The sequence below is a fragment of the Etheostoma cragini genome, chromosome 5 (genome assembly GCF_013103735.1).
Source record: "Etheostoma cragini isolate CJK2018 chromosome 5, CSU_Ecrag_1.0, whole genome shotgun sequence".
In the NCBI taxonomy this organism is placed as follows: domain Eukaryota; kingdom Metazoa; phylum Chordata; class Actinopteri; order Perciformes; family Percidae; genus Etheostoma; species Etheostoma cragini.
In genome coordinates, this window is record NC_048411.1 from 23,770,452 (window position 1) to 23,783,292 (window position 12,841).

At 38.6% G+C, this 12,841-nt stretch overlaps 1 protein-coding gene and 1 long non-coding RNA gene across 4 annotated transcripts in view; one reads left to right on the top strand and one right to left on the bottom strand.

The window, feature by feature from the left end:
- ksr2 (kinase suppressor of ras 2) overlaps positions 1 to 12,841 on the bottom strand; it is a 107,351-nt gene that overhangs the window by 6,796 nt on the left and 87,714 nt on the right. For 2 of the 3 annotated variants that reach the window (XM_034871775.1, XM_034871773.1), the window contains 3 exons: positions 11,800 to 11,934; positions 9,017 to 9,146; positions 7,603 to 8,501 (listed from right to left, as the gene is read on the bottom strand). In XM_034871775.1, coding sequence (XP_034727666.1) covers positions 8,355 to 8,501; positions 9,017 to 9,146; positions 11,800 to 11,934 — 412 coding nt within the window. In that variant the 3' untranslated portion in view covers positions 7,603 to 8,354. Of the gene's footprint in view, positions 1 to 7,602; positions 8,502 to 9,016; positions 9,147 to 11,799; positions 11,935 to 12,841 lie in introns of those variants that run through there. The other variant, XM_034871774.1, reaches the window with a different exon arrangement.
- Positions 6,203 to 7,008, top strand: LOC117944709. The gene is made up of 2 exons (XR_004656638.1): positions 6,203 to 6,245; positions 6,857 to 7,008. It is a non-coding gene; the product is annotated as an uncharacterized LOC117944709 (long non-coding RNA).

Genomic DNA, 12,841 nt, shown 5'->3' on the forward strand with positions numbered 1-12,841 from the left:
ATAACAACCATAGCTTGGTAAAAGCAAGAGAGAGAAAACAAGGGAGTATAACCGATGGCTGTATTAGGGGAGTCATTTATGCTGCCAATTTGCCCCAGGGGCCAAACACAGTACTGCAGCAAAAACGCTTATTTAAGCAAGCCATGTTTGTAATGTAGGCTATGTTGTCCTTGAGCCAGATTTTCTTTATTAATTTTCTTTAAAGATTTCCCCAATGTCGCTTATTACTCTTTGTATTAGAAAATAACCTTTTTGCCTGGCATCTTTATGTAGAGTCTAGGAGACATGCAACCTGATAAAACAAAAACCTTTTTAGCTTATACACCAATTAAGCGACTTTCACTTGAATGAAAACATGCTATTCAGTTATTGTGAAAAAAACATCCGTAGTCACATATTTTAAATCACAACATAGCTAGCAGGATATATGTGGAGCTACCAAATCATTTTGATCCCTTACTATTTATTACAGAGTAACACTCGTGATTATATTTTTTAGGAACTTTTCAACATCTAATTTTAATTTGTAATGTATTACATTTTATTTAACATTATATAATGACTCAAATTAATTGTATTACCCATCATAAACTGAAACTGTAAACTTAATAGCATGTTTTAATTGTCTCTTGAATTCCAAATGTTTTTTTTATTTTTGTTCCTTGAGTCTGTAGATACTGTAACAAGAAATGCACTGAACCTTTTCAGGATTTAACACTTTTAAGAAACTTGACAGAAACCAAACATTCACGCTTTGATGGGCTTCAGCCTCCATGAGATTGGGTCATGTGGATTTTTTACGCTTCAGTGGCTGAGGCTGGACTTCAGAGGTGGAGGTAGAGAAGGAGGAGGACTGGCTCAGCGGACGGGTAGAGCGCTTGGCTATCCATCTATTTATTTATCTTTTCATTTCTCCGCTCCATGCCCTCACTAACTCACATTCTCTCTTCACAGGTTTGACACCGTAAGCCACACAAACACACACACAAGCATTCCCACACTGTCGTCAGATCACCAGCTCGCTCACAGTGGAGTGGAGACAGAAATACACTAGATCATGGGATTTCTTATGTTTAAACAGCTTCAACAGGTTAATTCCACATTACATTTAGAACTAATTGGTTACAGAAAGAATAACTTGTTACAATGTCCAAATTGGCACCTGACTATTGTTTTAAAACAGACTTGAAAAATTGTGAACATGTCCTTTAAAGGTGCTCTAAGAGATGTTGGGTGATGTCACTTCTTGTTGACGTTCAAAGTATTGAAATAAACCAAACGGAGGATAGCTACCCCTCCCTCCACCTCATAGCGTCACCTCCCCCTCACTTTATCGCAATAACCCCCCCAACCACAACCCCCACCCCCAAATCCTTCTTGTCGGTTATTGGCTGGAACGCTGTTGTTTTTTTTGTGGTACAGGTTGGCGTAGTTTGTTTTTGTTGCTGTTTGTAGAGCTTGGGCTGTCTACAGATACAAATTTCTTTATTTAATTTTTTATTTTTTATTTTTTTTACAGTGTGTCCAGGAGACAGGCAGCTTGCAGTTAGTGGGAGATTTTTTGCTATATGTGACAAAAAATGCTGTAGCCTAAACAACGTGTGACATTGTTTACAGCCCCTTTGAGCACGCCCACTTTTCCCGGCTATACTTTTTTTTGATCACCAGAGGGCAGCTCCAAATTTCCAAAAGTTTCCGACTTTAAAAAGAAAATGGCAAAGTAGAATTATAAGAAAATGTTGCATGCAGGTGACGTAGGCTTCTAGACATTTCTGTTCATTTTCTACTGATTAAATTTATACATTTATACATTATACTGTATATTATGTTTAAATGTTATATTTATTATTACACATTTATATTATAAATTCTGTATTGCTATTATTTCTTTGTTAAAAAAAGGAATCAGTTGAGAGCGTCAGTAGAAGTGAAAGGGTGGAGGGTTGTGTCAGAGGCAACAAGCTCTGTCAGTGCAGACTGTTTATCTCTAACAATGGTAAATAAGTTTATACTTTCTACTACTTAGATAGATAATGTGGTTTCTGGGGAACTGTACTGTATTTTTCCTGCTGTCAGTAAGATAACCTCATGGATGTCTTTGTAATGTCACGCCTGCAGGTTAAAGCTTGTCTGAATGATGAACCCACTAAGCTCAGTTCATGGATGTCATGGAAACAGGTATACTCCAAGAAAGAGTAGAAATAAATAAAACCAGATAACTTCATATATAGGCGTCTCCAACCTTAACCTCAACAAAGGAGCTGGATTTAGAGGAGCTTGTTGATGGTTGGTTTGATCTCATCACAAAGTTTTGATGAGGGGAAATCAAGTAAACCAATTTTGTCTTTTATTGTCTGTTTCCTGAAGGAAACTATTTACTTTCTGAAATGAAATGAAGGAAAACTGAGGTGGTTGTTTTAGGAGCAAAAGAGGAACAATTAAAAGTCTGCGCTCAGCTTCTAACAACAATGTTAAAATCAACAGCCAAAGCCAGAAATCTTGGTGTAGTCTTTGACTCTGACCTGAATTTTAACAGCCACATTAAGACAATTACAAAGTCCGCCTATTATCACATTAAGTCAATTACAAAGTCAGCCTATTAGCACCTTAAGAATATATCAAGGGTTAAAGACCTCATGTGTCAACAGGATTTGGAAAAACTTGTCCATGCTTTCATCTTCAGTAGAATTGACTACTGTAACGGTGTCTTTACAGGTCTCTCTAAGAAATCAATCAGACAGCTGCAGCTGATTCAGAACGCTGCTGCTCAAGTCCTCACTAAGACCAAGAGACTGGATCACATCACTCCAGTTCTGAAGTCTTCACACTGGCTTCCTGTGCCTCAAAGATTTGATTTCAAAATACTTTGCTAGTTTATAACTCACTCAATGGTTTAGGGCGAAAATACATTTCTGATCTTCTACCACACTAAAAACCACCCAGACCTCTCAGGTCGTCTGGGATAGGTCTGCTTACCCCAGAGTCAGACCCCAGAGTCAGAACCAAACAAGGGGAAGCAGCATTCAGTTTCTATGCTCCTCATGACTGGAACAAACTCCCAGAAAACTGCAGATCCGCTGCTACTCTCAGTTCTTTTAAATCAAGGCTGAAGACCTTTCTTTTTGATGTTGCCTTTCTTTAAATGACTGTTCATTTAATGTTTTATTTCTTATGCTGCACTGTAACTTTTATTTTTGTGTTTTATCTGTTGTTGAAATGTGCTATACAAATAAAGTTGCCTTGCCTTACTACAGGGCATGCTTAGTTTTTTTCTTGGTGAAGACAGCAATAAATATTTCTCAGCTAATAGAAAGTAAATTGGTCTTTTTAGGTCACTTTTCTTCATTCAAAGAGAACTGCAGATTGGCTGCTTTCTGTGTCATATCCTCACTCACCAAAATGGAAGCAGTATTTTTAGTCACTGCTCAAAAGTGCTCAGATTGTACTAAGGCAAAGCACTGCTACTTAGGCGGAATGTTTAGCACAACACCTGAAAAGCACCATTGTGACTTGCTTACTCGCTCCTCACCACAGGGCTTGTTGGAAGCTAGTTGGAACCAGTTACATCCAGCATCTGTGGTAAGCTAGGCTAACGGTGGGTGCGTTAGACAGAGTTACGACACGCACAGAGATGAGAAGGGTGTGAATGGTCTTATCTTACTCTGGGGGATACGGAGAATAAGCTAAAGTCTCAATAAGTCGGCGTGTTCCTTTAAGAGAGTAAATAATAACCTTTAGAAAAATGTCAAACTATTCCTTTTAAAGATATAATATGTAACATTTCTAAATCAAAGTGTCAATGTAATTTTGATCACTGACACAGATTGTGATGTTTTTTTCCCGTGTCGATAACATCATGTAACTTTTGACCCCTCTAGTTACTCCAACTTTTGCCAAAACACGGGAAACGTCAGATGATACGTGTATATCATACAATGTCACAATTATGCTATTGCCATGTTACAACACAGTAACGTTGTAAAGACCTCAATTATTTATACAATATTTTAATATTGACAAGTGGCTCATTCTAATGCTTGGAGGTAAAACCGTACTGTAACGTTACAAAAACGTCAGTATTATTATGACGGTTTTAACCACGGTTAATAGTGAGTTTTAAGCAAGAACAGTTGCTAGTGTTAGCTTGCTTACTCGCCAACCGGTCAGCTACCAAAACAAATAAAATCTAATTCATTGTTTGGGAATAATAATAATTTCATTAGAATTATATGAATACACCTTAGGACGTGCAGCATGAATGAACCTTTAACAGAAAAACGTCTCTATGTAATATGGTGGTTAAAGATGGTTCTTTAACAATAAGGAAACTTCCATGGTCCCAGGCAACTTCAAGATGTCATCAAAACATCTATGTTTCGATTGAGGGATCATTATGGAGACCCGTAGCGGCATTTAAATTACATATTGTACTTTAAACACTTTTTTTATGGATATTTTATGTTACTGTATGTATATCGTCTCCAACTTTTGAAAGCATGGAAAACATGCTAATTTATACTAATTTACTTTTCTCTAGCTTTGAATAGCCGGTTTTAAAGTATGGTGGTGTGGGAACTGTGTTTCATACGCAAATAGATTTTGTATGGAGGATTACTTTAAGTATTTAGAACTTGAGTACACACAGCATCAAAAGTTTAAAAAAAATCTGAACAGAGACCATTATACTTGGAACTATTAATTAGGTAGTAAGCACTTACTCAACACAACAAATGCTCCTTAAAGACGTTGTAAAAATGTCAACTAAAGTAAAATATGGATAAGGGTTGACTAAGATGACATAAAAGAAACAGAAAACATCCAAAATGAAAAGATCTTTTTATTGTCATACACTTTGTAAAGGATGAGTGCAAATTAAAGAGCTTGTGATCAAAATCTACTCATCATTAAGCCATGGACCATAAGGCATCATTAAATACAAGCTTTTTGGAACTATCATCTACTATACAAGGACGGAATCAAGGAAAAGAAACAACACAGCATCAATGCGTATGCAATTAGAAGGAAAATGGAGGAAAGGAAATGTAAATGAACAGAAAACAGAAACAACAAAAAACACAACACAATTTGTACATTCAAAAGAAATAAGTCCAAAAGTTCACAAGGAATATTGATATTACGGCAAGTGACGATAAAACATAGTCTACAATCTGTTATGTACACTTGGCACTAATGTTAGATCTTTGATTGTTGTCCAGTCAGGTTGTTGTCAACTCCAGCATGTGCACAGGTTGCAACTGTTTTCTTTTTTTTAATTTCAATTCTAGTCTAATAATTTATATAATCTATAAATATTCGTTCACAATCGTTCTCTTAAACAAAGCTGTTGAAAAGTTCTGCAAAGCCTGACGTAAAACTCCATTATGTATTGAGATTAAACTGCTCAATGGACAACAGTTAATCTGAAAAATGCTCACATAAGTTTTTTATAAGTAGTGTAGAAGGATTTTTTTTTCATAACAAGAATCAATCTTCAATAGTCCATCGCATGCACTTGAAAGTTGTAAACAGTACAAATATATATGATCCACTTACAATATTTGAATCCCAGCAATTCCAAAATAGAAAGACAGACTCCAAAAAACAGCAGCAGATTGTTTGTATGCATTTTCCAACACTGGCAGATGTGTATATAATTAGGTGGAAAATGGCTATTTAACATGATTGTATTGTCTCTATCTATTCCACGTGGCTAGAGAGAATCAAAAGCAGTATACAGCTTAAATGATGTCACAGCTTCCAATTCATGATGATATGATTCCGATTTACTATATCTCTGAAACATACATTTAAAATATATTGTGATATGAAGTAGAAAAATGGCCTGGTGTGGTCTTTAGCATCCTGATATGTCTTTTCTGATATGTTAAAGGGAAAGTTCAGCCACGTTTAAGTTACTTACTTGTTACTTTAACTTTATAACCTAAGAAACCCAAAAAACACTCTTTATATTTGTTTAATAAAATCTTCAAGATTTAAAAAACAAGAAGGCAAGTTTAGGATTCATTTTTCCACCACAGTCACTTTTTCAGCAGTGTTGTAGTCAAAAGTAGCCTAGTTAGCCGAGTTAAGAAAGTCTGTTTTGTTAAATTAATAAGTGAAACGCTTTTTTTTTAATCGTACTGGTTAATGAAATGTAATCATTTCTATTTAAAGTGTAAACATATAGAATTACAGCAGGTCGTAGGTTATTCATTGAGCACAACTTAAATCTGGCATAATGAATGGTAAATATAAATAGAATAAAGAATTGCAAAAAAGTTGCCTTTATTTGACGTGAAATCACATATTGTCTTTGTGTGTGTGTGTGTGTGTGTGTGTGTGGGTGTGTGTGTGTGTGGACAAGTCTTTTCCGTAGGAGACTTAAGTGAGATGTAAGTACCTCATTACTAGAATATTCTTCTTACAAATTAAAAGTTGAATTCATAAGCAATTAAATGCACCATTGCCACAGTCTGACTTAGTTTATGGGGGCTAATAATAGCAAACTTGAGATAAATAATGCAGTGTAACTGACATTGTTGAGCCGGTTTGCCTACTTATCCTCATGCACTACTTTCACAATAGCTTAGCATTTTAGGTAAATGTTAAAGTGAGAGTAGTAGTAGTAGTCGTTTTTCCTTCAGTATTATCTCATAACTGTTGCTTGTAGCGTCAGCGGTCACTGTTCAGCACCTTGAGTGAATCCATCCCTTGGATTGCATCGACTTCAATCCTTCTAATTTGCTTTGAATGCATTCAAGCTGGCTCTTAAATTCACTTTGCAGTCAGTCTGAACCCACTTTTATACAGCTGATTTCTCAATGTTTTATTAAAGTGATGTACTAATGGTTGGAAGAGATTGATTTGGAAGAGTAAATCTGCAAATATTTTCATCTTCTAGCGTACTTTTACTTGTATGTGATGTTTATGAGTTTATGAGTATGCTCAGGGATGGGAGGGTTACTTTAAAAATGTATTCATTCGCAACACTAATTACCTTTTTAAAAATTGTAGTCAGTAACCTTATCCAGGATGAATGTATTTCAAAGTGACTACAACACTGCTTTTAAGCAACTCCGAACGAATTTGAACAAGTGAAACACAAACTCAAATTTCCCAGAGTTTTTGTGTTGCCTTTTTTAAAGGTAATATGCTCTCCCTTTACATGTCTAACAATCCCATCATCTACCTGCGCAGATCCAAATCATTGGGGTCCTCAGACCCAGGCCCATTAGAAACAGGTATCGACCCATGTAAGTCTCCAAACTATTTTATAAAACAGTTTCATACACTGCTCAGAAAGCTAACGTCAGTTCATGTATCTATTAAAATAAAACAACTTAATGTTACTGCACTGACTATACAGTAGCATGCTTTAAAGTTGTATAAGTATCTACAGATGTATTTCCTGCATCTATCATTATCTATTTGAAGTAGAATAATTTACATTTATTTCTGGGAAATGGGGGTTAGGGGGCTCAGTGATAGCATTTCTGAAGGGTAATTAGTTATCCAACAGTTGATGACATACATTTCAATAGTCAGCGATTTCACAGAACAGCGTCAAGTGAGGGAGTCCTGGTCTGACCAGCGGCTTTATTCCCCCAAAGGCTGTAATTGTTCAAACGTCTCGCTTATGTTCACAGGCAATATTCAAAGCACAGGCTGATCAGAGAACATTCTCTCATCAATGAACCGTGCAAACACATCCCCACACAAACAGGGACGCTGGCTTATTCACATTCAAATGGTACGGTGTTAATAGGAGGACATTGTTTTAAGTTAAAATAACTTTAGAGACAAACCTGTACAGACATCCACACATGAGAGACCATGAGGTAACACTGACAGAATGTTCTACACAGTTGATAGACATGAGGAATGGCAAGACAATGATATGGAAATATACAATGTGTAATGTACAACAGTTAGTTTCATTCAAAACAAAAACAAAGAAGATATTGGAAAGAAACGTTTTCAAACGTGTTGTTTTTAAAGTTCAGGATGATGTGATCAGTCAAAAGTTACAAGCAAGATATATCCAGAAAATAAGTCAAATGTTATGAAGGGATAAAGTCAATAGTAAAAGACAAAAAAAAACTAAGGAAAAATATCCAGTATGGTTTAAATAAAACCAAAGAAAATATGAGACCCGACTGCTTTGAGAAACTGAACGTATTTCTACACACACATGCCAACATTCCATGAAAATACACACAGCGTGGGCAGTTTTCATCACTGGGCTGGCTTTTGGATTCAGTTTATTCTTTAAGGAGGTGGGTTATTTATGTAGAGTTATGGCGGCTGTTGTTTTTGTAATAGTTGCGGATTGTTTGCTGTTTTGTGTCCCTAACTCATTTTACATACTCAGCTGACTTCCAGAAGTGCCCTGGGTGGGAAAGGCGACGATTCCGTTTTGGCAACTTTTCCAGTAAATCTACCAGCATGGAGAAGCTGGGGCGCTCTTCCTGCTTGTATGCCCAGCACAGGAGCAGAATGTCCTGGAAAAGATACATGAACAAGGGGATTTTAGATTTTGCATAATTACTGAAAGAATAAATGGGAAACAAATAATAGTATCCCTGGCCATCAAGGGCCTAAGTGTGGGATTTGTAAAGGCGTGCTAGCAAATGATGAGTGTCACCTGCAAAATTTTGCGGCCACTTAAAGAATAAGCCAAGCTGAATTAGCAAGTGAACCCCCAAATCTGTTCAAACAGAAACTGGAGATGTTGCAAGGACGCGTTTAGCAAGGTGAAGGCAACCAAGGACCCATATCGTGCAACCCGGTCTCACGGCAGTTTATGAAATGGTCACGTTATTTAGATGAATTGATTTGTCAACAGTAACACGATTTTCTTGTCGTTAGTGGTCACCACGAAATTAACTCAGTCACTTAGACACAAAAACATAGGAAAATAAGGTCCAGGTTGAAAACAACGGTAGTTACCCTTTAAATTTGAAAAAAAAAAGTGAACCATAAATTACGACAAATTAAAAAGAAAAAAAGCCCTTACTGATATCTCCTTCCCCATGCCAGTTTGGGTGAGGTTGGGCTTCATCCCGCTGCCAATCTGCCATATGATCACCTCTGCTGGCTGACTCTTGTAAGGCCACTCACGTGCGTGTAACTCGTACCAGATGGTCCTGTGAGGACAGAGGAAGAAAGTGCTCGTCAGTGGTTTGGACTGTCTGGTTGAGAGAACAACACCACAGCTTCAAAACATCATTATAGAGGGTTCACATCCCGGCCAATGCTGACACTATCACGCTCAATTTTTTTGTCACCTTTCCGATTAAGGCACATGTAAATGATGCATCTGTACAGTTGTATCATGATCAATGCAAAAACTGGCATTTTGTGGATGAATTTCAGTCTTGAAGAACAATTTCAATCAAGAAGTTAAGAAAACAGCACATTTTTAATTATGCTCAATTAGCATACCACCCTCGCTGTGCAAATAAGCGGTTGTTTTTATTCTGCTCCTGCACGTCAAGTTTGAGTAGGATGAAAATAGCTCTTTGTTAGGAGTAGGGTGAGGGGGGAGGCTGATTGTCGATGAATATGTAAAACAGCCATGGGGGTCACCTCTAGGTAACACAAGAGCTAACTGAGCAGCTGGACATTATGTGCCAGTGCTGCACTTGTCTTCCCTTTGAATGATATAGCAACAAATCCTCCATATGGGGCACCATCTGAAAATGCAATTGTGCTAGGAGTCAAGAAAGAAGGGTCCACCCCCACAAATGAATCAGAAATAGTTGTGGAGGAAGAACAGGAGCCTTGGGGATTTTTAATCAACTTAGGACAATTTAAAATTGCACTTTAGAGGAAGAGAGGGAGGACATCTTGAATGGAGAAATTACAGTGACACAGCAATTGGTGTGTAATAACTAATGGAGTTAGTGAGATGTCTGGGTCAAATGTATTCAAGGTAAGCTGGGGATTTATACAATTTGGGCAGTTTTGCAAACAGCTCAAGAATATTACCACTGCTTAATGCAAGAAAGGGAGGTTTTGTTGTGCCAATCTGAACATTGCATTTATCATGTATTTGACTGCCCTCTCGTTTTGGCTATATGGCAATTATACTAACTGATCATTAGTTTTCACTTTTAAAAAGCAAGGCCCTGGTGTTTTTAATATCTTTGGGCCCTACATTGAAACATCCTCCCCACAATATTTCAAAATCATAAATCACTACTGTTTGCTACAATTCCTTTTTGCCATTTATAAACAAAAGTGCACTGTTAACGGAATAATTTCCACATATAGCCATCAAATCGTGGAAAGGAAGTGGATAAAGCACTTTCCAAAATGTTGGCAAACTTAACAATGACACAACAAATGATGCACCTGTTTAACAGATATTCCAGCCATTCGCTATTTTGAAATCACAAGTGGTCACTGTCACTATTTATGATACTTTTACATTTTTTACAACGGTAGTTCTGCTTTCTGATGCTGTATGTGCCTGTAGACACAACGTGGGTTGAGCGTCCCATGTAGGTGGCGCAAGCCATTGGAAATAATGGGCTTTAGTGTGCAGCTGTGCCGTGCCGTTGCCCTGCATGGTCTGAAAGGCCTATGAGAATGATAAAGGTGGAAGCAGCTGTAGGATTATGACAAATGATAAGATGTTATTGATTCGAAAGATTTAGACTACCCCCCTACTTCAGTAAAAAATAAATACAAAAAGCAGTTACTCCCACTGCCACACAATAATTTTCATACATACGTACAGTTCCTTAGCTTTCCGCAGTTGATGTGTGCTATTTTTGCTATATTGCAACTCAGGAGATACTGGCCATTGTAATGTTCTTTCTCTTACATGCTCTGTTGATGAAGCTTGCATTATTTTACTCAATTCCCACACGCTTCTGTTGCTGCATCCCAAATAAAAGACTTTTATCTGATAAACACTCCACTACACACCAGATGTTTGAAAGCCTAAATGTAAAAGCTTCAATGAGATGAAGTTTAGCACACTGTAAATCAGAATCTCAGCTTTGATTGTAAATCTTTCTCCCTTACTTTTTGATTCACTCCTCCTACCTAATCAATTAGTTGATGTCTCTTGGCTCCTCAACATTCAAACATTTCCCTCTTTCTGCAATTATGCAACCAGTTAAAAAATCAAGAAGGTAACTCTCACTTGGCTTTAGATCAACTAAGCCACCAAACCTTCTCTAGCACCCACATGGGAGAACCAATAACGAATCTGTGTGCTCACTTAAATCAATTTCTCCGTTCTCTTGCTGTCTTCCAGCTGCCAATGCTTATTTGTGCACCCATTATTGTGCACTTGCTTCCCTCGGCCCTATCATAATCAAGGGTCCATTCATGAAGGATATGATATAAGTCTGGGGTCTTCACTTCCCCATAATCAGGTAAACATGTAAGTAGGGTCTATGTCAAAATCAGATATTTTTTAAGCAATTAAGTTTTAAAATGTCTATTCCTGTTCTCATTAAATCATTAGATATTGAGGAAAGACTGACAATAACAGAAGCAAAATTGTAATTTGGAAAATTACAGATTATTACATTGTCTGTGTCGTAGTAGTACAGTAAGCAGTGTATCTATAATGAGATCTGAAAACCTGTTAATGAGGGTTGCCTTCTTGTAATGTGATGTGGAGTCTTAGGACACAGCCGCTCTGTAAAAGTAAGTACGAATTTATTGAATTCACACAAATATTTGGGGCTTGTAAACCCTCTCTGTCAACAGTGGGCTGAGATTGTCCGTGGCATTGTCTGGGCAAACAAACAGGACGACATCAGTGAAGACAACACTTACCCAAAAGCAAAAACATCTGACTGTTTGGAGAAGGGAAGCTTGTCCTCCTCTGTGTCTGGAGAGAGCTGCTGGATTATTTCTGGGGCCAGGTGACACAGCCAACCGTTGGGGATCCTCAGCTTGTCTTCTCTCCGGCTGCAGAACGAGAACGTGAAGATGGGGACTTGTCAGGGTTTATTGAACTGTGAACATGCAAATGCATACATTAGTGCTTGCACAAGTGCAAAAAATACTTTCAATTCACTTTCAAATGATACTATGACAAAGAATGGTTCAAAAGACCCTATGAAAATGTGAGGAAGGGATCTAGTGAGCCCGCGGCCCCCGTCTGGAGCCAGGCCCAGACGGAGGGCTCGTCAGGGAGCGTATGGTGGCTGGGTTTGCCACAAAGCCTGGCCAGGCACAGCCCGAAAAAGCCACGTGGCACCTCTCTCTCCATCCCATGGGCCCACCACCTGTGGGAGGAACCGCTGGGGTCGGGTGCGCTGCCACATGGGTGGTGGTTAAGGTCAGGGGCCTTGATGGACCAGACCCGGGCGGCTAGGGCTGGCTCCAGGGATGTGGAATGTCGCCTCTCTGTAGGGGAAGGAGCCGGAACTTGTGCGGGAGGTGGAGCGCTACCAGTTGGACCTGGTGGGGGTCTCTCTACGCGCAGTCTTGGTCTGGAACCATACTCCTGGATAGGCATTGGACTCTGTTCTACTCCGGAGTTGCCCAGGGTGTGAGGCGCCGGTCGGGTGTGGGGATACTCACAAGCCCCCGGCTGAGCACCATTACATTGGAGTTTACTACGATGGATGAGAGGGTCGCCTCCCTACGCCTGCTGGTGGTCTGACTGTTGTTGTTGCATATGCGCCAAACAAAAGTTTGGAGTATTCGGCCTTCTTGGAGACCTTGAATGGAGTCCTCTATAGGGCTCTAGTCGTGGACTCCATAATTTTGCTGGGTGATTTCAACGCACACGTGGGTGATGATGGAGATACTTGGAGAGGCGTTTTGGGAGGAACGGCGTCCCTGATCTAAACCAGAGTGGTTGTCTGTT